The sequence below is a fragment of the Python bivittatus genome, unplaced genomic scaffold, assembly GCF_059951505.1.
Source record: "Python bivittatus isolate LINGU-HERP-01145 unplaced genomic scaffold, Pbiv_v1 ctg000470_np1212, whole genome shotgun sequence".
NCBI classification, from domain to species: domain Eukaryota; kingdom Metazoa; phylum Chordata; class Lepidosauria; order Squamata; family Pythonidae; genus Python; species Python bivittatus.
Window position 1 is genome coordinate 2,701,365 of NW_028277065.1, and position 24,484 is coordinate 2,725,848.

At 34.2% G+C, this 24,484-nt stretch overlaps 3 protein-coding genes across 3 annotated transcripts; all 3 read left to right on the forward strand.

Moving 5' to 3' along the window:
• Positions 1–1,443: 1,443 nt before the first annotated feature.
• Positions 1,444–2,391, forward strand: LOC148215607 (olfactory receptor 13H1-like). Its single transcript, XM_088143036.1, has one exon. The coding sequence runs from the start codon at positions 1,444–1,446 to the stop codon at positions 2,389–2,391; it is 948 nt and encodes a 315-aa protein (XP_087999162.1).
• Positions 2,392–8,571: 6,180 nt separating this feature from the next.
• On the forward strand, positions 8,572–9,519 carry LOC148215608 (olfactory receptor 13H1-like). The gene has a single exon (XM_088143037.1). The coding sequence runs from the start codon at positions 8,572–8,574 to the stop codon at positions 9,517–9,519; it is 948 nt and encodes a 315-aa protein (XP_087999163.1).
• An 11,000-nt stretch (positions 9,520–20,519) lies between these two features.
• Positions 20,520–21,467, forward strand: LOC148215609 (olfactory receptor 13H1-like). The gene has a single exon (XM_088143038.1). The coding sequence runs from the start codon at positions 20,520–20,522 to the stop codon at positions 21,465–21,467; it is 948 nt and encodes a 315-aa protein (XP_087999164.1).
• The last annotated feature ends 3,017 nt before the right edge of the window (positions 21,468–24,484 follow it).

Here is a 24,484-nt window from a genome sequence, read left to right on the forward strand (position 1 = left end):
TTAATAATATTATTTGTAATAATACCAACTTTTGTTCATTATTATCTACATTTATTTAATAAGGAGCACAGAGGAATATACTGCCAACCACACTGTAGAATTACATTGTAGAATGTAGAATTACATTGGTAGTCTTCTTAAATGATTTTAATTCCTCAGTATTTCTTAGAACAAACTGAAATGTTGAAGTTGCTTGCTACATGACGAGTTTCAATCAATGACATGTATTTCTTACCTAACAACTTGCTGAAAATTACAAATGGATCAAAAAAAGAGAAGTGAATGTTTTTCATAACATTTATATTGTAGTATCTTCATTTGACTGAACTTACCAGCTGTAAGCAAAATATCAGTTTCTGAAGTTACAAAATGAACATTTTAACTGATATTCCATCTTTTATTGCAAATTAATTTTGGCATGGAATTAAACTGGTTTCCCACTCTCCACTCATGTCTTTACTTTTTACATTATTAAACAATTTTAATGAAAAGACTTACACTGATCCTTACACTGAGGATATGCTCACATAACCCCTTTTACTTCTTTCACTATTTATCATTCTATATGGTTCATTTTAGTGAATATTCAGATGTTCTTATCCTCTAATTGCATCATAAAATTCAAAATGTTTCATGCTTTTTTGTGGGTGTTCATCTCCCATTAACAATCCAGTATATAATAGCAAAATCCTGATTTCGTATGTTTATTTTTTTTATTTATTCATTTATTTATATCTCAAATTTGTCACTGACTATCTCACTGCTAAGCAACTCTGGGTGGTTTACAGTAAAAATAAATATTATTTAAAAGAGAATATTGTAATTAAAAACACATTACACAAGGTTCCTATATGAATAATAAATAGCATCCAACAAGCTGATGTTAACTAAGAGTAGATTCAGGGAGCATTTTCAAGAGGAGCATCTTCAAGGGGCCAGCCACTCCCAGGGTGGGTTGTATCTCCATTCACTCCATGCAGTACAGTATATCAGATTTATATGGGCTGAACTAGGGATGAACAAAATTGTTTTCTGTTTAGTGCTTTTTTAAAATCATTTTCTGAATTTATTTCACATGAGCTCTTCCAATGTTCATATAACTCCAGGATATAATGATGAAAATGTAAAACAGCAAATTGTTTGGCTCATTTGTTTTATGTGTTTTTCTTAATAAATGGCATTTATACTTACATATGGTTTTGCAAAAAAATAAAAAAATAAAAATCCTAATACATAATATTTTATATGCATTTTTAAAATCAGTGTATGGCTTTGAAACCTTTACAGAATGTCAAGGGGGTGCAGACTTTCACTAATGTGTAATTAAGTCATACTAAAGATTTTGCAAGCGATCTTGACCCAATGATTCATTTTGAATATATGAAGACTTAGAGATTATTCAGATATACTTGTTTCTTATTTCTTCTTTCCAGATCAGCCCTAATGCAGGAAGTAGGAGAAAATGAGACTAAAGTGACTGAATTTATCCTCATTGGCTGGTCCAGTAGAACCAAGTCAAGGACAGTTTTAATACCAATTTATATTGTCTCCTATTTTGTAGCAATTGCTGGAAATGGCCTCATTGTCTTAGTAGTCATACGTGATCCACAGCTACACAAACCCATGTATTTTTTCCTTAGTAACCTCTCAATTATTGACCTTGGACTCACAACTGCCATAATCCCACAATCCATTGCCAATTGTTTAGTGGAAAGGCCTGTGATGTCTTTTGCTGGGTGTTTTACCCAAATGTATGCTATTCTTTTATTTGGCACAACGGAATGCTTCTTCCTGGCAGTCATGGCTTATGACCGTCTCATTGCCATCTCCAGGCCACTGCACTATACTTTCATCATGAACAGAAGAGTTTGCATCTTCTTGGCTGCTGTTACATGGGTTGCAGCCTTTATGCTTGGAATAGTCCCTTGCCTTGGAAAGCCATTGAGATTTTGTGGAAACAATGAAATTGACCATATTGGATGTGAAGTGAAATCTATCATGAAACTCATTTGTACTGATACCTCTTCAAGCCAAATAACCATGTATTCCACTAGCATATTTGGGCTCCTCCTTCCCCTTGGCTTTATCCTTTTTTCCTACATCCGCATTCTTCAGGCCATCCTAAGCATGCCCTCAGAAGGAGGCCGAATGAAGGCTTTTTCAACGTGTGGGTCCCACCTGTCTGTAGTGACTATATATTATGGTGTCGCCATATTTACGTATCTTCTTCCTCCAAGTAAGAAGATGCACGAAATTGAAAAAATACTTTCTATCTTTAATACCGTGCTTACCCCTGTGTTCAACCCCTTAGTTTATACCCTCCGAAATCAAGAGGTTCTGGGGGCACTAGGAAGAATTCTCGTTAAGAACAAGCCTGGCATACAATATTAGAAAACATCAATATACAATAGCTCTTTCAGCTGTCAGTTTTCTTTGTAACATTGAACAGTCTGATATATCTGTTGTGTATTTTCTACATGAGGCATATTACAAATCAATGGTGGAAGAATGTGAAATCCCTTTCCTTTTCCCTTTACTAAGTGCAGCTTTAAAAAATTCACTGCAGTATTGTGGTTATTGTTATTGCTTTCCCAGGCATCTGGACCAAATGTGGCAACCTGCTGAATAGCTTAATGGACTTATAGCTCTTTTTGAATAAACTTTGAAAATAGGAAAGTTTTTTGGATGAAATATGTATTCAGCTGTTGCTGTCCCTCAGACAAAAAAATCATTACCATTGGTACGGACAATAATGCAATTTTTATTAGCAGTTCAAAAACAAATACATGATTATTTAGAGGGCAGAGCATAGTTGGGTTTTTGGCATGAAGGAGTAGCTAAGATTCTTCCATTTATACTTAAAAAAAAAATAAAAACAGAACAGCACAGTCACATGCTGTTATTAACTCACTGGGGCATCTTTACAATTTAGGGGGAAAAAAGTTTCAGAAATACACATACAAACACACACACACACACACACACACATTCATTAGAGAAATAGAATTCCAATATTATTTCCCACCATAAAATACAATGTCAGTGTGTGCTATGTAACCATAGAAAGCTGTTTTCTGACTACAGAGGTTTTGTTGCATGTAAACAAGTTCAGAATCTAACACAATATTTCTGCAATTACATAAAGCCTTATTTAATCATTTATATATGTTCTGAAATCAATCTATCAATCTATATTTGGGTGCAAATCTACACACACATAAAAACATACAGATCTCTCTCTCTTTTTTTATTTATATTTATTTTAAAAAGTAACAGAATAAATCCCTAATCAAAAGGGAAAAAAAGGAAAGAAAGAAAGAAAGAAAGAAAGAAAGAAAGAAAGAAAGAAAGAAAGAAAGAAAGAGCAAGAAATAAAAAGAAAAAAATTAAAGTTTAGAAATATATAAATGACTTTCAACCTTCTTTTCAACAGATGATTATAATCTTATTACCCCTCCTCCCTCTTAGAAGTTATACAAATCCCATCAGCCCCTCATTAATCCACATCTTTCTTAATCTTCAAATCCATAAAACTTCATTTTATTTCTTTCTTCTTTCAGCAAAAAGTTCATATAAGGCTGTTTTTCTCTGATCAAGGAGGAAAGTTTTGCCAATTTGGTGAATTCTGAATTTTTCACAATCCATTCCTCCACTTTGGGAATGTCATTATTCTTCCATCACTGTGCATACAATAATCTTGCTGCAGTTACCATATACAAAGTCAGTCTACCATGAATCTTTTCTAATTCATTGTTCATAAGTCCCATTAAATACAGTTCAGGTTTCTTAGCAATATTACTCCCTAACAACTTTGCATCATTGCATGAATTAATACCCAAAATTTCTTAGCTTTCTCACAACTCCACCATACTGTACATGATAAAATGTCCCTTCATGATTTACACATTTCCAACACTGGTTTGAAATACCTTTGTACATTTTGATAATTTCTTTGGTGTCATATACCAAAGATACATTATTTTATTTTTTTTAAAAAAAGATCTCTTAAATAGTGACCCAATGTAAATTTACAGTAATACCAGTTACCCACATTCTGTCCATCTCTATAATACAGGAACGATGGTGCTGAAAAAATAACTTTGCGGCCCTTTACAACCATTTAGGACCTTTGCAGCATCCTTTAGTCATGTGATCACCATTACAGTCAGTACTCATCCTGTGCTTGACCTGAGATTTTTCCTTCCCCCTCCCCTTGGAGAGAGAGTAAGCTACCTGCTCTTTTACACATCGAAACGAATGAAATCACACTGGAAGCCAGGACTGGGATCCATCGGCACTCTACGCAAACAGCTTACAGTACTCTCTTGAAATCTCTTCCTCTCCAATATTTCTGCACTTAGAGGGGGAGGGACAAAAAAAAAAAAAAATTGTCTGACCCTTTCCTGCTGCCAGTGCGATCACATTGCTCTCAACATGTAGAAGAGCAAACAGCTTACTCTCTTGAAATCCCTCTCCAATCTCTCTGCTCTGGGGTCGAGGGAAGAGTCAGGCAAAGAAGAGATGTCTACAGAAATCACTTGCTTTTTTTTTCTCCCCCCCCCCCCCACAAACCTGTTCATGAAATAATCTAAACAATTCTGTTTCCTACAGAGGTATATTTGATTTAAAAAATTATTTCAACTGTTTCTAATTGTCAAATTAATAAAACTCCAAATCTGACTATTGCTTTATCCCGTTTTTACCATTGTTAGTCCAAACTCCAGGCAAGCTTTTGCTTCTAAATTCTCTTTATTTCCTCTGTTTCTTAACTTTTAATTTTTTTCATGGGCTGAAGGTCTACACATTTGCTTGGTATTAGTTTCTCTGTTGCCCCAAAAGTCTCTATTCACTGTACATTCTTTTTCCAAAAACTTGCTTTAGAAACTAGACTCAACAAGCCCAGTGACTGTTAACAGTCTCCATCTGATGTTTTGAGCTTGGTGTTGTCTTTCATGGCTCCTGGTGCTTTACTCAATAGTAGCTGACAGCATCCCTTTGGATCTTGCCAGTTTTCTCTCAAGGAGCACCCTCCAGAGCACAGATGGGTGATCTCACGCCTTCCTCCTTGTCTGTGGAAGATCCATTCACTAAGTCATAAAGCCCATCTACCAGCAATCTCCTCAGCATCATCTCTGCCATTTAGCAGAGGTGTGTTAGCCCACCATTGTTCTACCCAGAAGCCTCCAACGTACACGCCTATCTCTAGGGCTATATCTCCATGTCCACATGTGGGTGTTTGTATGATCAGTTTGTCATTTTTGAAATGTGTATATCACCAATAGAAAGCTATATAAGATAGGTCTTCAGCTGTTGGAAAGTAAGAACTAGGTCACCATTATGTTAACCAGAAAAACATACATAATAAAACAATGCTTGACCTATGATAATATCTTGCCCCGTATATTAACCAAATCTATTATCCCTTTCCAAGTATTTTCTATGAACCCCCATAAAATAATTGTTCTCCACTGTCATGTGTATACATTTACTGCAACTCACTGTTTCCAAGTTTTAGAAGTGGCAAAACTTTCGAAGATAATGAGGCATTGGGGAATATGCCTAAAGAGAACAAAGTATGTGAGTGTGTTTCTGCATATCCATACACATATTGTGATTTTGACTGATTATAATACATGCACTTTTAAAATGAAAGAAAAGTTGTTTGCCATTGACTGAAGAGATTCTGATTCTCCCTAGATTGTCATTAAAAGGATTTTCAATATTAATTTTTCTAATAGAGCATAAAGTCTTCCTGCAAGATCCAGTTACTAAGAGGTATTTAATATTAATCTTCAATTTTAAAAAATCTTTAACATAGGATATGTAGTTTGAGGCATAATTAAAATGTCTCTATTTTTTTCATTAAAAATAGATGTATATTTTATTGTTTTATTGTTAAAGAAGAAAACTTGACAGAACATGGAACACAGTAATAGTAAACATGCATTCAAGGAAATTAGTGCATTTCTTTTAATTATGCATTTTATTTCATCATATTATTTGTAATAATACCAAATGTGTTCATTATTATTTACAATAATTTAATTTATATATAGCCTATCAAGATATTTTGCTAACTCCAAAAGGACAGGATTACATTGCTTTTCTTCTTAAATTATTCTAATCTCTCAAAATCACTTAGAACAAACTGACATTTTTAAGTTGTTCAGTACATGACCAGGTTCAGTTAGCAGCATATGTTTCTTTCATAGCAGCTTCATTAAACTTACAAATGTAACAAAAAAATAATGGAATGCTTCTCCTAGGTTACTTATTATGGAATATTTATTTCACTGAACGTTTCCATTGCAGGCAAAGAATCTGTTTCTGAAATTCTGAATTAGACTGCTGGTTCTTCTTTCATTGCTAGGAAACTACATGTTATAACAATATTTTTGCTTCAGGGTCCCTTTGAAAATATCTTCTAAACTATTGGGAAATATTGTGAACATGAGAAATTTACACAAGTAACCATATATCTACAAAATATATCTTTAAACCATAGAGAAGAAATAATGAGACATTTGGGAATATACATAAAGGGAACAAAATAGTATACTTTGTCTTTTTTAAAACTATGGATATTATTTTTAAGGTAAAAAATGTAGTGACCATGAAACTAGTGTTTCTTTTTCATTACTATTAATATTAATGAGTTGGTTCTGTCGTAAGTGCTCTATTTTGTATGTTAATGAATCAGAAATGCCATTTCTTCAAACATGTCTTACTTCACTGATCAAATATAGAACATGAATTAAAACATGGTTCTGTCCTACAGGGAGACCATTTTAATATAGGAATGTGCATTTAGTTCTTCAGTTTTTCACACATGGGATTCAATTCATAATTCTGTTTTGAAATGAAAAAGAAATGTAAAAAATAACATTTTAGTTACTTGTTCCATTAATTTATAACAGCAGTATGACCAATGTATTATAATCAAGTATTTTCAGTGGAGAAACAGTCCCAGCTGATTTGATAGGATAAGATAAATTTCTAAATTTTCTTACTAATTCTGTAGCTAAGGAGGATTAATCATTAATTAATCATTGATAAATATTCTTACATATATTTAATTAAACATCAATCTAAATTTATTTCCTTTCATCATATACCTACTTTGTATATAACATCCTGGTATATTAAATTTGGAAAATTCTCTCTCTTACTGTCTGTCTTTCAGAAAAATCAAATAATGTTTAATAACTCTGTACATATAATGTAAATTCCCTGCTCCCACAACTGAATAATTTCCATGTAGTTTGCAGTTTACAATTTTTCCACATTATTTCATGTGCTTATGTTTAAAGTTTTGGACATGATTCAAAATACAATGCACCATGATCCCTCTAGCTGCAAACCTAGTTTTGCTCAACTTTAAAAAACTAAAATAAATTCATGGGATGAAGCTTATAGGGAGAAAAAAATATTCAATTTTCTCACACAATCAAAGGCACCACTGTATATATGTAGGAGAACTAGGAAAGAATTAGGACTAAGTTATGTGAGGAGAATAAGGGATCATATAGCTGTTATTGTACCTCAGTAATGGAAAGCTTTTGGTTTTTCAGCTATTTCTAAGTTCTAACTCCCAACTGACCTGCATTGGATGGACCAAAATTTCTTTACCTTTATTGTACATTAATATGATCTATCAGATTTCAGATATCTATAATGTTTATGAGATAAAAGAAAGGAGAATTTCCATGATTTGGCAAGAACCCAGATCACCTAAGAGGAAGAGCTTTCTTCTACACATAGATCTACTATAGAGGTTTCTAAGTAGGAGGGAAAAGAAATAATTTGAATTGCAGTCTCCATATTTATTCATTGACTGCATCTTAGAAAACAGAAGTGCAGAACGTTAATTGGTTGGTTGGTTGGTTTGTTGATTTAGTCATTCTTTATCTGTCTCAAAACTTTCTTTATTCCTTCCTATCCTCCCTTCTTGTTTCTGAATACAAAGTTAATCAATATTCAGAAATGAAATTAATCTCATGCCCTCTTTAACAACCTCCCACATCCATCTATCTAGCCTCTATAGAAAGAGAATATTAATGTTAGTTTCCTTTTCTCTGCAATAGTAACTTCTGCAGACACCAAACTGGAAATCGACAATGTTCCTTGAGTCCTTCCTGATCATTCATTGAAAACATACTTCACACACTTAGAAATGGATCATTTCAGAGATTAAACTCTATTCAAGAGCTGATTATATCAAAAGAACACTCCCATGCATTTTGCAAATGTTGAGACCTATGGCTGAGAAATGGATGTGCTTTTGGATAAGTAGACCAAATAATTTCCATCTTCTATTACAGGGTTTCATGCATTACAGAAACTTTCTCTGGCATTTGTTTGTTCTGTGCAGAGAGTTTGCTGTATGCAGCAGAATTAAATCAAAGAGTACAATGATGCAGTCAAGGTTTTCTTTTCTTTTTTCCCATTCATTTTCTAATAAGTATTAAAAAAAAGTCTTTGCCAAAAATTATTTGGCCTTATTTAAAGATTTCCAGATTCTTCAGATATATTTGTCTCTTTTTTCTTCTTCTCCTTTTCAGATCAACCCTAATGCAGGAAGTCGGAGAAAATGAGACTAAAGTAACTGAATTTATCCTCATTGGCTGGTCCGGGAGACCCAAGTCAAGGATGGTTTTAATACCAGTTTATATTCTCTCCTATTTTGTAGCACTTGCTGGAAATGGCCTCATTGTCTTTGTAGTCATACATGATCCACGGCTGCACAGCCCCATGTACTTCTTCCTTTGTAATCTCTCTTTTATTGACCTTGGACTCACAACAACCACAATCCCTCAGTCTATTGCCAATTGTTTAGTGGAAAGGCCTGTGATGTCTCTTGCTAGATGTTCTATCCAAATGTATGCTATTCTCTTATTTGGGACAACAGAATGTTTCTTCCTGGTAGTCATGGCTTATGACCGTCTCATTGCTATCTCCAGGCCATTGCACTACACTGTCATCATGAACAGGACGTTTTGCATCCTGTTGGCTGCTGTTTCATGGCTCACAGCCTTTATGCTTACAGTAGTCCCTTGCCTTGCAAAGCCAGCGAGATTTTGTGGAAACCATGAAATTGACCATATTGGATGTGAAGTGAAATCTATCATGAAACTCATTTGTACTGATACCTCTTCAAGCCAAATAACCATGTATTTCACTAGCACATTAGCACTCCTCCTTCCCCTTGGCTTTATCCTTTTTTCCTACATCCGCATTCTTCAGGCCATCCTAAGCATGCCCTCAGAAGGAGGCCGAATGAAGGCTTTTTCGACGTGTGGGTCCCACCTGTCTGTAGTGACTATGTTTTATGGTGTCGCCATATTTACGTATCTTCTTCCTCCAAGTAAGAAGATGCACGAAATTGAAAAAATACTTTCTATCTTTAACACCGTGCTAACCCCTGTGTTCAACCCCTTAGTTTATACCCTCCGAAATCAAGAGGTTCTGGGGGCACTAGGAAAAATCCTAGTTAAGAACAAGCCTGGCATACAATATTGAGCATTGATGTAGCCCTTTCAGCTATTGGTTTTCTATGTAACATTGAACAGTCTTTCCCTGATATACTGTATCTGTTGTGTATTTTCTATACAACGCATATTACAAATCAGATAGAATATTTGACTGAATTTGGTAGTTGTAGTTCCATATTGACCTTTAACCTTCTGTTTCTTCTTTCACTGCTAGAAAGTACATCTCATAACAATATTTTCCTTTCATCGTCTGAAAGTGATTGAATTTATCCTCATTGACTGGTCTGGTAGACCAAGTCAATTATGGTTTTGCTACCACTTTATGTTGTTTTCTATTCTGTAGCACTTGCTGGAAATGGCCTCATTGTCTTTGTAGTCATACATGATCCACAGCTGCACAATCCCATGTACAAGCCTAATTTAATCATTTATGTACTGAAATTGGTCTATCTATCTATATTTGGGTGAATTTTTACTTAGAATAAAAGATAAAAAAGAGGAGAGAGAGAGAGAGAGAGAGAGAGAAAGAAAGAAAGAAAGAAAGAAAGAAAGAAAGAAAGAAAGAAAGAAAGAAAGAAAGAAAGAAAGAAAGTGCAAGAAAGAAAAATGACAAGGGGGGGGGGAACCAAAGTTTAGAAATATATGAATGACATCCAAATTTCTTTTTGACAGATAATTACAATCTTAAAACCCTCCTCCCTCCCAGATGTTATACAAATCCCTTCAACCCCTCATTTAATCCACATCTTTCTTAATCTTCAAATTCATAAATCATTTCATTTATTTCTTCTTTCAGCAAAAAGTCCACAGAAAATAGACTCAACAACTCCAGTGACTGTTAATAGTCTCCATCTGATGTTTTGAGCTTGGTGTTGTCTTTCGTGGCTCCTGGCGCTTTACTCAATAGTAGCTGACAGCATCCCTTTGGATCTTGCCAGTTTTCTCTCAAGGAACACCCTCCAGAACACAGATGGGTGATCTCACGCCTTCCTCCTTGTCTGTGGAAGATCCATTCACTAAGTCATAAAGCCCATCTACCAGCAATCTCCTCAGCATCATCTCTGCCATTTAGCAGAGGTGTGTTAGCCCACCATTGTTCTACCCAGAAGCCTCCAACGTACACGCCTATCTCTAGGGCTATATCTCCATGTCCACATGTGGGTGTTTGTATGATCAGTTTGTCATTTTTGAAATGTGTATATCACCAATAGAAAGCTATATAAGATAGATCTTCAGCTGTTGGAAAGTAAGAACTAGATCACCATTATGTTAACCAGAAAAACATACATAATAAAACAATGCTTGACCTATGATAATATCTTGCCCCGTATATTAACCAAATCTATTATCCCTTTCCAAGTATTTTCTATGAATCCCCATAAAATAATTGTTCTCCACTGTCATGTGTATACATTTACTGCAACTCACTGTTTTCCAAATTTTAGAAGTGGCAAAACGTTTGAAGATAATGAGGCATTGGGGAATATGCCTAAAGAGAACAAAGTATGTGAGTGTATTTCTGCATATCCATACACATATTGTGATTTTGACTGATTATAATACATGCACTTTTAAAATGAAAGAAAAGTTGTTTGCCATTGACTGATGAACAGATTCTGGTCCTTCCTTAATTATCATTAAAAGGATTTCCAATATTAATTTTCTTAACAGAACATACTGTAAAGTATTCCTACAAGGTCCAGTTACTAAGAGGTATTTAAAATAATCTGTGTTCCATTAAAAAAAATATTCTTTAAAATAATATACTCAATTTGAGGCATATTTAAAATAGGCCTTTATTTTTAATTAAAAATAGAGTTATATTGTATTGCTTTATTCTTAAAGAAGAAAACTTGATAGAACATAGAACACATTAATAGTAAATATGCATTCAAGGAAATTAATATACATTTCTTTTCATTATACATTTTATTTCATCATATGATTTGTAATAATACCAAATTTGTTCATTACTATTTACAATAATTTGCTTTATATGGAGCACAGTGAGATATATTGCTAACTACAAAAGGACAGAATTACATTGCTAATCTTCTTAAATGATTATTAAGTCTCAATATCACTTAGAACAAACTGAGATTTTTAAGTTGTTCAGTTGTGAGGGAGTAAGGTTAGGGTTGCTGTCTGCACGTGGGAAGGGCACCTGCAGCCAGGCAGAAATGCTTCCCACCCCATTTCCCTCATTTATTCACTCACAACTTTACTTGCAAGCACCCAAGCCTGTGTTCCGGGTGCCTGTGATAACTGAGCCCACACTGGCCTTTTCAAGACATGCCCACATCCAGAGGCAGCTTCAACCTCCCCAAGCTCTTAGCTTACAAAAGCAAATGCTAAGACAAAGCGGGTCAGTGTGTTTGTAGAAGAAAAGAAAATCAACAAACAGCATACAGATGGGGAAGCAGAGGTGACATCTGGAGATTGGCAGCTATTACAAGCTCGCAAGAGGACTATCATTCAGCTGCCAGGACCACAAGTTATGGTAAGCAACATATCCTTGTGGGAGTCCTGCCTGCAGCTTGGAGCTTTGCTGGGAGGTCAGTAGCAACTAGAAGAGGAACAACCACCCTGAAGTAGCACCTCCCAACTACAGTAAAAAATGTTTGGAAAGGTTGTATACCGCTTTACAGACTTGTCGACTTTTGCTTGAACTAAGTATAAAAGGACTGAGTATTAAAGGCATATTTACATGGCAACATCACCTTGCAAGTCCTAGGTGGAGGGAGAGGAATAGTCTGTTGCTCGGGAAGGTGTGTGCTGCAATAAAGCATTTTGTGGAGATTTGCTACACTGTGGTGTGTCCAGTCCTCGGAAAGCGAAGTACACTCACATCAGAAAAAGGACCAGGTTCAGTTAGCAACATACATCTCTTTCACAACAGCTTCCTTAAACTTATCAATGTCTAATCTGAAAATATCTTCTAAACTATGGAGAAATAATGTGAACATGAGAAATTTGCATGAGTAACTATATAGCTACAAAGTATATCCTTAAAACATAGAGAAGAAATAATGAGACATTTGGGAATATGCATAAAGGGAACAAAATTGTATATTTTGCCTTTTTTACAACTATGGATATTATGTTTAAGGGGGAAAAAAACCTATTGACCATGAAACTACTGTTAGTTTTTTATTAGTATTAATATTAATGAGTTGTTTCTATTGTAAATGTTCTGTTTTGAATGTTAATGAATCAGAAATACCATTTCTCAAACATGTCTTACTTCACTGATCAGATATAGGACCTTGATATAGGACCTAACAACACCATGAATTAAAATTTCCTTCTATCCTACAGGGAGACCATTTTAATGTAGGAATGCGCATTTCTTTCTTCAGTTTTCTACATGTGAAGATTCAATTCATATTTTGAAAAGAAAAGAAATTTTAAAAATGAACATTTTAACAACTTGCTCCATTAGTTTATAACAGTATGACCAATGTATTATAATCAAGTATCTTAAATAGGGAAATGGTCCCTGCTGATTTGATAGGATAAGATAAATTACTGTATTTTCTTACTATTTGTTCAGCTGAGGAGGATCTTCAACATACACACACACACACACAAACACATAGAGACATTAATCATTGCTAAATATTCATACATATATTTAATTATATTCCAAATTTCTTCCGTTCCATCATATACCTATTTTGTATATAATATCTTGTTATATTAAATTTCGAAAATTATCTCTCTTACTGTCTCTCAGAAAAATCAAACAATATTTAATAATTGTGTGTACGCATTTAATTTAGATTCCCAGCTCCCACAACTGAATAATTTCCATGTAGATGAAACTGTTCAATTATTCCATATGATTTCAAGCTCTTATGTTTAAAGGGTTCAGACTTCATACAAAAAACAACGCACCATGATCCATCTAGCTGCAGATATAATTTTGCTCACCTTTAAAAACTAAAGCAAATTTATGGGATGAAGTTTATACGGTAAAGGTATTATTCAAGACTTCTTGTTTCTGAATAAAAACTTGGTGGAGACTCAAACGGAAACCATTATTAACCACTGTTTAACAACTGCCCTGTTTAACAACTTCCCATCCATCTAGCTATGCTCTATGGAAAGAGAATATTAATTTTAGTTTCCTTTTCCCTGTAACAGTATCTTCTGATGACACCTAGCTGGAAATTGACAATGTTCCTTTGTTGTTTCCTGATCATTTACTCAAAACTTATTTCATACAGAGAGACAAGGTTTACTTCAGAGATTAAACTCTATTCAAGAGTTGATTATATCAGAAGAACACTCTCATAGATTTTGCAAATGTTGAGACCCATGGCTGAGAAATGGATGTGCTTTTGGATAAGTACACCAAATAGTTTATATCTGCTATTACAGGGTTTCATGCATTTGTGAAGCTTTCCCAAACATTTGTTGGTTCTGGGCAGAGTTTGCTGGGGAGAATTAAATCAAAGAGTAAAAACTGATGCAGTCAAGAGGGTTTTTTTTCTTTTTCTTTTTAATTCATTTTCCAATAAGTATTCAAAATGTCTTTACAGTGCCAAAAATTATTTGGGTTTATTTAATAATTGCCAGATTCTTCAGATATATTTGTTTTCTTTTTCTTCTCCTTTTCAGATCAATCCTAATGCAGGAAGTCGGAGAAAATGAGACTAAAGTGACTGAATTTATCCTCATTGGCTTTTCTGGGAGACCCAAGTCAAGGATGGTTTTAATACCAGTCTATATTGTTTCCTATTTTGTAGCACTTGCTGGAAATTGCCTCATTGTCTTTGTAGTCATACATGATCCACGGTTGCACAGCCCCATGTACTTTTTCCTATGTAATCTCTCTTTTATTGACCTTGGACTTACAACAAGCACAATCCCTCAGTCTATTGCCAATTGTTTAGTGGAAAGGCCTGTGATGTCTTTTGCTAGATGTTCTATCCAAATGTATGCTATTCTCTTATTTGGGACAACAGAATGCTTCTTCCTGGCAGTCATGGCTTATGACCGTCTCATTGCTATCTCCAGGCCACTGCACTATACTATCATCATGAACAGGAATGTTTGCATCTTCTTGGCTTCTATTATATGGCTGATAGCCTTTATGCTTACAGTAGTCCCTTGCCTTGCAAAGCCAGTGAAATTTTGTGGGAACAATGAAATTGACCATATTGGATGTGAAGTGAAATCTATCATGAAACTCATTTGTTCTGATACCTCTTCAAACCAAATTACCATATATTTCAGTAGCACATTAGCACTCCTCCTTCCCCTTGGCTTTATCCTTTTTTCCTACATCCGCATTCTTCAGGCCATCCTAAGCATGCCCTCAGAAGGAGGCCGAATGAAGGCTTTTTCAACGTGTGGGTCCCACCTGTCTGTAGTGACTATGTATTATGGTGTTGCCATATTTACTTATCTTCTTCCTCCAAGTAAGAAGATGCACGAAATTGAAAAAATACTTTCTATCTTTAATACCGTGCTTACCCCTCTGTTCAACCCCTTAGTTTATACCCTCCGAAATCAAGAGGTTCTGGGGGCACTAGGAAGAATTCTCGTTAAGAACAAGCCTGGCATACAACTTTAGAAAACATCAATATACAATAGCTCTTTCAGCTGTCAATTTTCTTTGTAACATTGAACAGTCTGATACATCTGTTGTGTATTTTCTATATGAGGCATATTACAAATCAATGGTAGAGTTATATGAAATATTTTTTTCATTTCACTTCACTAACTGCAGGTATAAAAATTAGCTGCAACTTTGTTGCTATTGCTATTTCTTTCCCCAGCATCTTGATGAAATCCTACAGCCTGCTGATTTACTTAATGGACGTCACACTGTGAATAATCCCTAAGAATAGACAATGTTTCTGCATCAAGCAGTGGCTGAACACTTTCAATTTATTGTCTAAATTTTTGTGGCAAGGCAAACAACCGCAAGTTAAATTCAGGATGTTTCAAGATTACAAATAAGACGAGGTTTACCTTTACCTGATATGAGATTGTCGTTTGCAGCTTGCTGTTTAAACTGGATGAAAGAGTGGGTGACGCTGAGAAACAGAAAGTTATTGGACTTGGAGAGGCATGATTTGAGAGTTGGGTTGCACAGCTATTTATGATATGACAAAGTTAAAATTAATATAGATTTCAAAAAAAAATGTTTTATTAGGCATGTCGTTTTGAGTATTTGGGATAGATGTAAATCTAGGTTTTGTCTGAAAATGCTTTTATGGCTATCTCCATGAGAAGCACATAGAAGAGAAATGGTAATTAAGTAGAAATAGCTAAATTATGCTGACTTTTTTTTATTTTTACCAGGAAGAATTTAAAATAAAATCAAGAGAAGATTTAATATTAGAAGGATACATGTGCCAATGTTTTTCATATGTACAATTAGTAGAAATATTTAAAGTTGATGAAAGTACGTATGGTTTTGATTGTGATGAAACTGTATTTGAAATTTAGTTATGTATTAATGATGAACATCTTACTGCTAAAATGTGTAAATTTTTGTTGAGATTTGAAACTGAAGATGAAAAAGTTAAAGATTGTATGATAAAATAGGCTAAAAATGTTTGATATAATATACAAATGGAACAATAGGAAAGTATGTGGATGAAAGCGTTGACATTTACATTATGTCACAATCTTATTTTTTTTTTTTTATAAAATGATGTATCATTGGTATCTTCACGGGGAAGATTGTCAAAAATGTACAAATATATGATAACTACAGCAAGACTTTTATATGTACAAAGTTGATGGAGCTAGCTGAGATGGTGAAATTGACAGTTTTGATTAGAGGAAAGGCATTGATTATTTTTAATGCTAATTGGAAGCCACTTTTGGACTTTTTGCAGGAAACAGAAAAAAATGAAATTATGATAGATGGATTTGATGATTAGTAAAATGTATAGATTATATTAAAAATGGATGTTAAGTTGTAATCCTAGAGTAAGAGTTTAATGTATGTTTTACTTATATCTTCTAAAAGTCAGAAGTCTTTTTTTAAAATTTCCGTTTCTTTTTTTTTTTCTGCACCTGTGCATTCCTTCTATCATCTTTCTCTTCATTTCTTCTATTCTTTTTCTTGTTTATTAGTTTTTGTTAGTTTTTAATCTTTCTGTTTTTAAAATTTAATAAAGTTATGATATAAAAATCATTTATAGGTTTGTTTGTTTTTTTAAACACACATCGAAAAGCACAATCACATGCTGTTATTCACTGCCTGGGGCATCTTTACAGTTATTAAACAAAAGGATTAGGAATATGCACACAGAGATAGACACACACACACACACACAAACAGTAGAGAAATGGGATTCTATTATTATTATTATTATTATTATTATTATTATTATTATTATTATTATTATTATTTCCTACCAGAAATTGCCATGTCAATTTGTACTAAAGCTGTAAAAAGCTATTTTCTGATTAGAGAGGTTCTCTTACATGCATAAAAGCACAGAATCTAATCCAATATTTCAGTAATTATATAAAGTCGTACTTAACCATTTTTGCATGTTCTAAAGTCAACATATCTATCTACTGTATATGTGGGTGTGCATGCATATACACACAATCAGATACACATATATTTCTATGTCCATGTGTGGGTATTCACATGGTCTATTTGTCATTTTTGAAAGCTGTATATCACCAACAGAAATGCAATATAAGATAAGTCTTCAGCTGTTGGAAAGGATGCATTTGTTCAATCTATTGGTCATTTTTGAACTGTGTATATGAGCAACAGAAATGATAAGGAAGGTAGGACTTCAGCTATTGGAACATGAAAAACTGCCTCACCATTGGTGTTTTTCTTTTCTTTTCTTTTTTTTTTCCCCTTCCTTTTTTTCCCCCATAGGTGCAGGGTCCGCTTTTCGGATCAACCAAATGTTGATCTATTGTTTGTGGCAGGAATTGACTGACTGCTTGTTAACTGAGCCCAACATCGTGGGTTGAGAAAGAATGACTGGCTCAAAGTCAGCCAGCCAGCTTTCATGCCTCAGGCTTGGCTAGAACTTAACCACTAGACCAAAATTCCTCACCATTGTGTTTATAGGAATCCTATAAACCTATTAAGACGATAGTTAGATAATGGTAACATGCTGAATCCTATACTATCCAATTGTTTTTGGCCACTTGAGTGTCTTATATAGAGCCCTATAAAATAGTTGTTCTTTATTTCCAAGCTCACTTTTCTGAACATTTAAATATGGGATCAGTTCAGAAGATAGAGCCAGGATGGTATAGTGGTTATAGCACCAAGTTAGAAACTGGGAGACCATGGGTTCTAGTCTTGCCTTAGGCACAAAACCAGCTGGGTGGCCTTGGCCCAGCCACACCCTCTCTGCCCTAGGAAGGAGGCAACAGCAAACCTCTTCCAAAAGTCTTGCCAAGAAAACTAAAGGAACTAGCCTAGGCAGTTGTCAGTAATCAACACTGACTTGAAAGCACACACACATACACAGAGGTTTAATTAGACATTGGGGAATATTCCTAAAGAGAATAAAGTGTGTAAATGTATCTAAGTTTGGGTGTATGCATACACATATTGTAATTTTGACTGATTGATGATATAATGAGTAGTGTACTTTGACTGTAAAGGAAAAATGGTTTTCGCTATACATGAAAAGGTTCTGCTGCTTCCTTAATTTTCAAGTAATTGAATTCCAATGGTAGTTTTTCGAATTGTAGAGGAAATATAACTGCATGATTCAGCTGCTGAGAGGTAATAAAAATGAATTTCTGTTCAATCAAAAATGTACTTGGTTAAAATTATAAGCTTAATTTGAGATACAGTTTAGATATATCTGTAATTATCATTAAAATAAAAGTACAAATTATTGTTTTCATTCTTAAAGAGGGGATTTTGATAGAATGCCAAGCACAGTAACAGTGAATATAATTTCAAGGTTTGTTTGTTTTTAATAATGCATGTTATTTGAGAATATTTTAATCATACTAATATGGACATGAGAAAATAGCAGAAGTAACTGGATAACTACAAAATATATTTTTAAAGCTGAAAGGGGGGGGGGGGGAATGAGTCATTTAGAAATGTCCCTATAGGGAATAGTCTATTTTACATTTTTAAAAATATGCTGGTATTACTTTTAAGTTAAAGAGAAAAAAAACTTTTTTGACAGTGAAACTACTGTTTCTTTTCCATTAGTACTAGTATTAAAAACACAGTTCCATTGAAGATGTGGCTCTGTTTTTGGATTTCATTGAATTGGCCATGCCATTTCTTCAAAAATCACTTGCTGTATGAATCAGATATAGAACCTAAATTTAAATATGCTTTTGTTCCATAAGAAGATGATCTAAAAATAATATTTTGCATTTACTTCTTCAGATTTCCATATGTGGACATTTGATTCATATTTCTCTTTTGAAAGCAAATACAAATCATAAATATGTAGTTTTAATTAATTTATTCAGTTGACTTCCAAACTGTAGCATGGCCAATATAAAACACACAAGAATCTTCAGAGGGAAAATGGTCCTTGCTGAATTTATAGGGTAAAGAAAGATAATTACGGCTTGTTTTTTATGGGCTCTGTAGCTAAAGAGGATCATTGCTATTAAAGAATATGTTTTTCATATTGATCAATTATAAATATTCATTCATATATGTAATTAAGCATCATTACAAATTTCTTCTGTCATATACCTGTTTTGTATATCATATCCTGGTGTATTATATCAGGAAATGTCTCTTTCTTACTATCTATCAGGAAAATAAAAAAAGCCTTTAATGATTTTCTTTATAAATATATCGATTCCCACTCCCACAATTGAACAACAGTGGATCAGATTCTTGAAGTATTTGATATTATTTTCTGATTTTATGTTTAAAAGGATTGGACATGATACAAAGAACAGTACCCAAGATCCATGTGGCTTCCAATATAGTTTTGGTGAATTCTGAAAATAGGAATAAAGGAGGTAAAAAGGAGCATCAAGATTGAAAGAATTCTTCAACATTTCCCCTTAACTAATTTAACTCACTAACATCATATTTGGAGAAGCAGAACAGAATTAAGACTAAATTCTGAGTAGGGAATATGAGATCCTGGAGCCTCTGTTCTTCTACATCAATAGAGGAATTTTGGGGAGTTTTCCAGCTCTCATTAAGCTCCAAACCCCAGTAGCCTTGCACTGGGTGGACCAAAGTTTCTTCACTCTTAAATAAATTAATATGATCTATCAGACTTCATAATTATAATTTATAATGTTCATCTTCATTGGAGATAAAGAGAATGGAAAATAAAATATTCCAGTTAAAATCCAACCAGTTAGAAAGCCAGAAACTAACCTTAATACAGTATGATCCTTCAGGCAGGAACTCTAGTCACTCTGCCCCCAAAGTCTAATAGGCTGTTTAATATTAAGATGCTAAACATAAGCCATTTCCCTTTGTCTCTACACTTTCTCCATAATCTGTTGCAAAATGGTCTAATTAAACAGGATAGAAAAAGTCATACACACACACACAGAGCAAAGATGGATGGATGGATGGATGGATGGATGGATGGATGGATGGATGGGGAAAGAGAGAGAGAGAGAGAGAGAGAGAGAGAGAGATCCCCCAAAATAGACTGGAATGAGATTCATTTTGATCAGATCATACAATTTTGCAATCAAGTGAGTCTTTCATCACCTTACTAGGGAAATAATTTTCCCCATCCCCTCATGATACTGGATCCAGATGCTATCATATAAAACTAAACATGGAACACTTGCAATATATTTAAGAAACATTTCAAAAAAATATGTGTGACTGGTCCGAGGTCACCCAGATGGCTTTGTGCCTAAGATGGGACTAGAACTCACAGCCTCCCAGTTTCTAACCTGGCACATTAATCACTCCACCACACTTGCTCTCTCTTCAGACTTATTTTGGAAATGGATCTTGACAGTGGCAAATATTATGTGGGCTTATTTAAGGACTTCCAGATTGTTCAAATATATAAATATTATTCAGAAATACATATATTTCTTCTTTTCAGATCATCCCTAATGCAGGAAATAGGAGAAAATGAGACTGAAGTGACTGAATTTATCCTTATTGGCTGGTCCGGGAGACCCAAGTCAAGGATGATTTTAATACCAATTTATATTGTTTCCTATCTGATAGCACTTGCTGGAAATGGCCTCATTGTCTTAGTAGTCATACGTGATCCCTGGCTGCACAACCCCATGTATTTTTTTTTATGTAACCTCTCTTTTATTGACCTTGGACTCACAACAACCACAATCCCTCAATCTATTGCCAATTGTTTAGTGGAAAGGCCTGTGATGTCTTTTGTTAGATGCTTTACCCAAATGTATGCTATTCTTTTATTTGGCACAACAGAATGCTTCTTCCTGGCAGTCATGGCTTATGACCGTCTCATTGCCATCTCCAGGCCACTGCACTATACTTTCATCATGAACAGAAGGGTTTGCATCTTCTTGGCTGCTGTTACATGGGTTGCAGCCTTTATGCTTGGAATAGTCCCTTGCCTTGGAAAGCCATTGAGATTTTGTGGAAACAATGAAATTGACCATATTGGATGTGAAGTGAAATCTATCATGAAACTCATTTGTACTGATACCTCTTCAAACCAAATAACTATGCATTCCACTAGCATATTTGGGCTCCTTCTTCCCTTTGGCTTTATCGTTTTTTCCTACATGCGCATTCTTCAGGCCATCCTAAGAATCCCCTCAGAAGGAGGCCGAATGAAGGCTTTTTCGACATGTGGGTCCCACCTGTCTGTAGTGACTATGTTTTATGGTGTTGCCATATTTACTTATCTTCTTCCTCCAAGTAAAAAGATGCATGAGGCTGAAAAAATACTTTTTATCTTTAGTAGCATGCTAACTCCTGTATTTAACCCCTTAGTTTATACCCTCCGAAATCGAGAGGTTCTGGGGGCACTAGCAAGAATTCTAGTCAAGAACAAGCCTGACATACAATATTGAACATTGAGATAGCTCTTTCAGCTGTCTGTTTTCTTTCTAATTTTGATATACCTCTTAGAAATTTCCTTATATTGCTGTTGTATATTTGTTATCACAAGTTTTTGATAACTGAATGAAGGCACATTATAAAACAATATTAGAGATGTGTGAAGTTCATTTGCCTTCTACTTCATTTCATAAACTTCACACTCTTTAGTTACATTAGTAACTACATTACATTTAGTTACATACAATCTAAGATTCAAACTTCTCTTCCAGAGGTAAGTTTTCCAGGTTTCCTATCATTTAATCAATTAAAAACAATCACCAATATCTTTCAAGGAGATAAGATACTGTAAAAGGACATTGACTGGTTCTGTTAAAGGTCATCCATCTGCAACAGGGATGAACAACAGGAATGCTGTCCCTTAAGTAAGGCAGGACCTCCCACACTCACACCTGATTACCATCCCATTGATTAAGACACCTGACTGATAATCCTAAAAGTTCACATACTTTTGCCACACAAAAATGTGTAGCTTTGGATCATTTTCATCAATAAATCAATGAACAAGTATAACGTTTTGACTCATTGGTTTAACTGGGTTCTCTTTATCTAGTTTATCTAGAACGTACCATGTTTCTGTCTATTTTCCAGGGCAAATTCTTTGTAAGGCAATTACTTGCAAGTTTGTGAACACATGAACCAGTTTAGGAAAATGTTCTCTGCACAAGTCCAAAAACTAGATAAAGAGAACCCAGTTAAACCAATGAGTCAAAACGTTATACTTGTTCATTGATTTATTGATGAAAATGATCCAAAGCTACACATTTTTGTGTGGCAAAAGTATGTGAACTTTTAGGATTATCAGTCAGGTGTCTTAATCAATGGGATGGTAATCAGGCGTGAGTGTGGGAGGTCCTGCCTTACTTAAGGGACAGAATTCTGGGTATTGAAACACTAGAGAAATGGGATTCCGATATTATTTCCCACCTGAAAATGCAATGTCCGTGTATGCTCTAGCTATAGAAAGTTCTTCTCTGGTTACCACACTTTATCTCCCTTCATATATGTCTATTTGGCATTGTGAAAGAAGTTATCTGAAAACACAGTTACATAGATAGAGTCTAGCTGGAAGAGAAAATCTGGTTGGTTTATATTTGTTGGAAACAGATCATAAAGATAAAACTGCCATAGTGAAAAAGTAGAAATTAATTACTTTAAACAAAGGTAGTCTCATTCCCCAAAAGGGGTATCAACTTCCGCTATGATTGGAAAATCAGAGTATCCAAAATTGAATAGATTAAAATTTAGGAATGTGGTTTCAAAAATTTCCCCCTGAATACAACAAACTCAAGAAATTACAATATGTGACCAAAAGGCCTCCAGTGGCATAAATAGATTAAGTAGTTATAACAGGAATAACCTTGTCTCTACAGAAGTTCAATTATTTAGAGCCATGGTGTTAAGCCTTCAGCTGTAGATAAATAATGTTGTGCCTACAAAGTTAAAGCAGCCTTAGAAACAATCCAGTTAAAATTTAGAACTATGTTTCGCATTCTTTGTTCTGTATCAAACTTACTCTGGTTAAAATTAGGTTGTGCTTATGTGGGGCCCCACATAAGAATTTGACTGTTGAAATACTGGCTGAAATACATTTCTGGGATGAATTCTGGCTAGTCTAAATTTGCTTTTTTTTTTTTTTTTTTAATTTTGTATTGGAAAAGAGGCAGAATCTTTGATTTGTCCTATAACAGCTTCTCCCTGTTAATAAATGGAACAGAGAAAGCTACGTATGTCAGCTCTTTACTTGAAATAAGCGGTTGACTGGAAATAGAGATTGTGGACTTTCTGGTACTTGATCAGTCTATTGATATTTCCACAAAAATTGTTAAATTCTGCTCAGCTGTGTTGGACATCAGAAGGTCTGAATCATGGTTAGGCGTGTGTGGTTTGATTAGCTATGTTGAGCCTAGGTCAATAACTATTTGCAATTATCTCAGTCTGTCCAACATGTTTCTCACTTAGTTTATTAATTGATATTTTATCTGTGCTTTTAATCTTTGTGCATTCAATAAATAAAAATAAATGAATAAATATACACAGTCCTAAGAAGCCCTCCATGTTATGAACTGTAAAGACCTTCATGTGAAACCTTATAAAAATAATAAATGGAGTTTGGGGACATAGCATGAAAGCATAATGTGCATTACGCTTTCACTTTTCCATGTTTATGCTAATAGAAATATAATGATTTTATTCTTTCTTTTTTCAGTTTACAATGTTAGCTTCTGTGCTGAATATCTTAAGCACATTATTAAAAGTGCTGATTTGAGGATCCTCCTGGGATCATGCACAAATGGGATTGTCAAGAAAGAAGGAACATATTGAAAATATGAAAGAGTTAAGAAGAAAACAGACCTATTGCTCTGTTCCTTCTCTTTCCTGGATTCATAATAAAAAGGTCAGCCCTTGCTTTCTGCTCTGCCCTTCTCGAAGTTGGGTTAAGAAAAATAACCAATTACAAATTATTAAATTTTTAGTTGATTGATTGATTATTGAGTATTCACTCAAACAGGCCCTGATAGATGTAAAAATATATCTAAAATTACCAATAATTATGCCATCATATTACATGGTGACAAATGAAAGAGTGAGAGGGATCTTATTATGTATTATAGGTCCTTATTTAATTGTATTTCTAAAAATTCTAATTAAAGACAAAGGCAAAAGTTGATTCAAATAGGATTATTTATTGTTCTTCCACATATTCAAGACTGATACAATTTGAATATAATTTAAAGAATGCTGTTTCTTGATTTAAGAAGAGAAACTGACAAAGGACATCTAAGAAGTCCTAAAGGTAATTTTTGGTACTGTAGTTGTCTGGATATATTTCTGTATGTAGAAAGAGAAGACTTATTTATTACATTATCTTTTATCTTTTGCCAACTACAGTATATTAATCCAAAAGAACATATAATATTTATTGATTTAGGATGATAACCTTAAATTCTCAAATAGAAATTAGAATGCT

Excerpts from the sequence above, each read along its gene's own strand:
- LOC148215609 (XM_088143038.1), top strand. The coding sequence starts at position 20,520 with ATGCAGGAAATAGGAGAAAATGAGACTGAAGTGACTGAATTTATCCTT.
- LOC148215607 (XM_088143036.1), top strand. The coding sequence starts at position 1,444 with ATGCAGGAAGTAGGAGAAAATGAGACTAAAGTGACTGAATTTATCCTC.
- LOC148215608 (XM_088143037.1), top strand. The coding sequence starts at position 8,572 with ATGCAGGAAGTCGGAGAAAATGAGACTAAAGTAACTGAATTTATCCTC.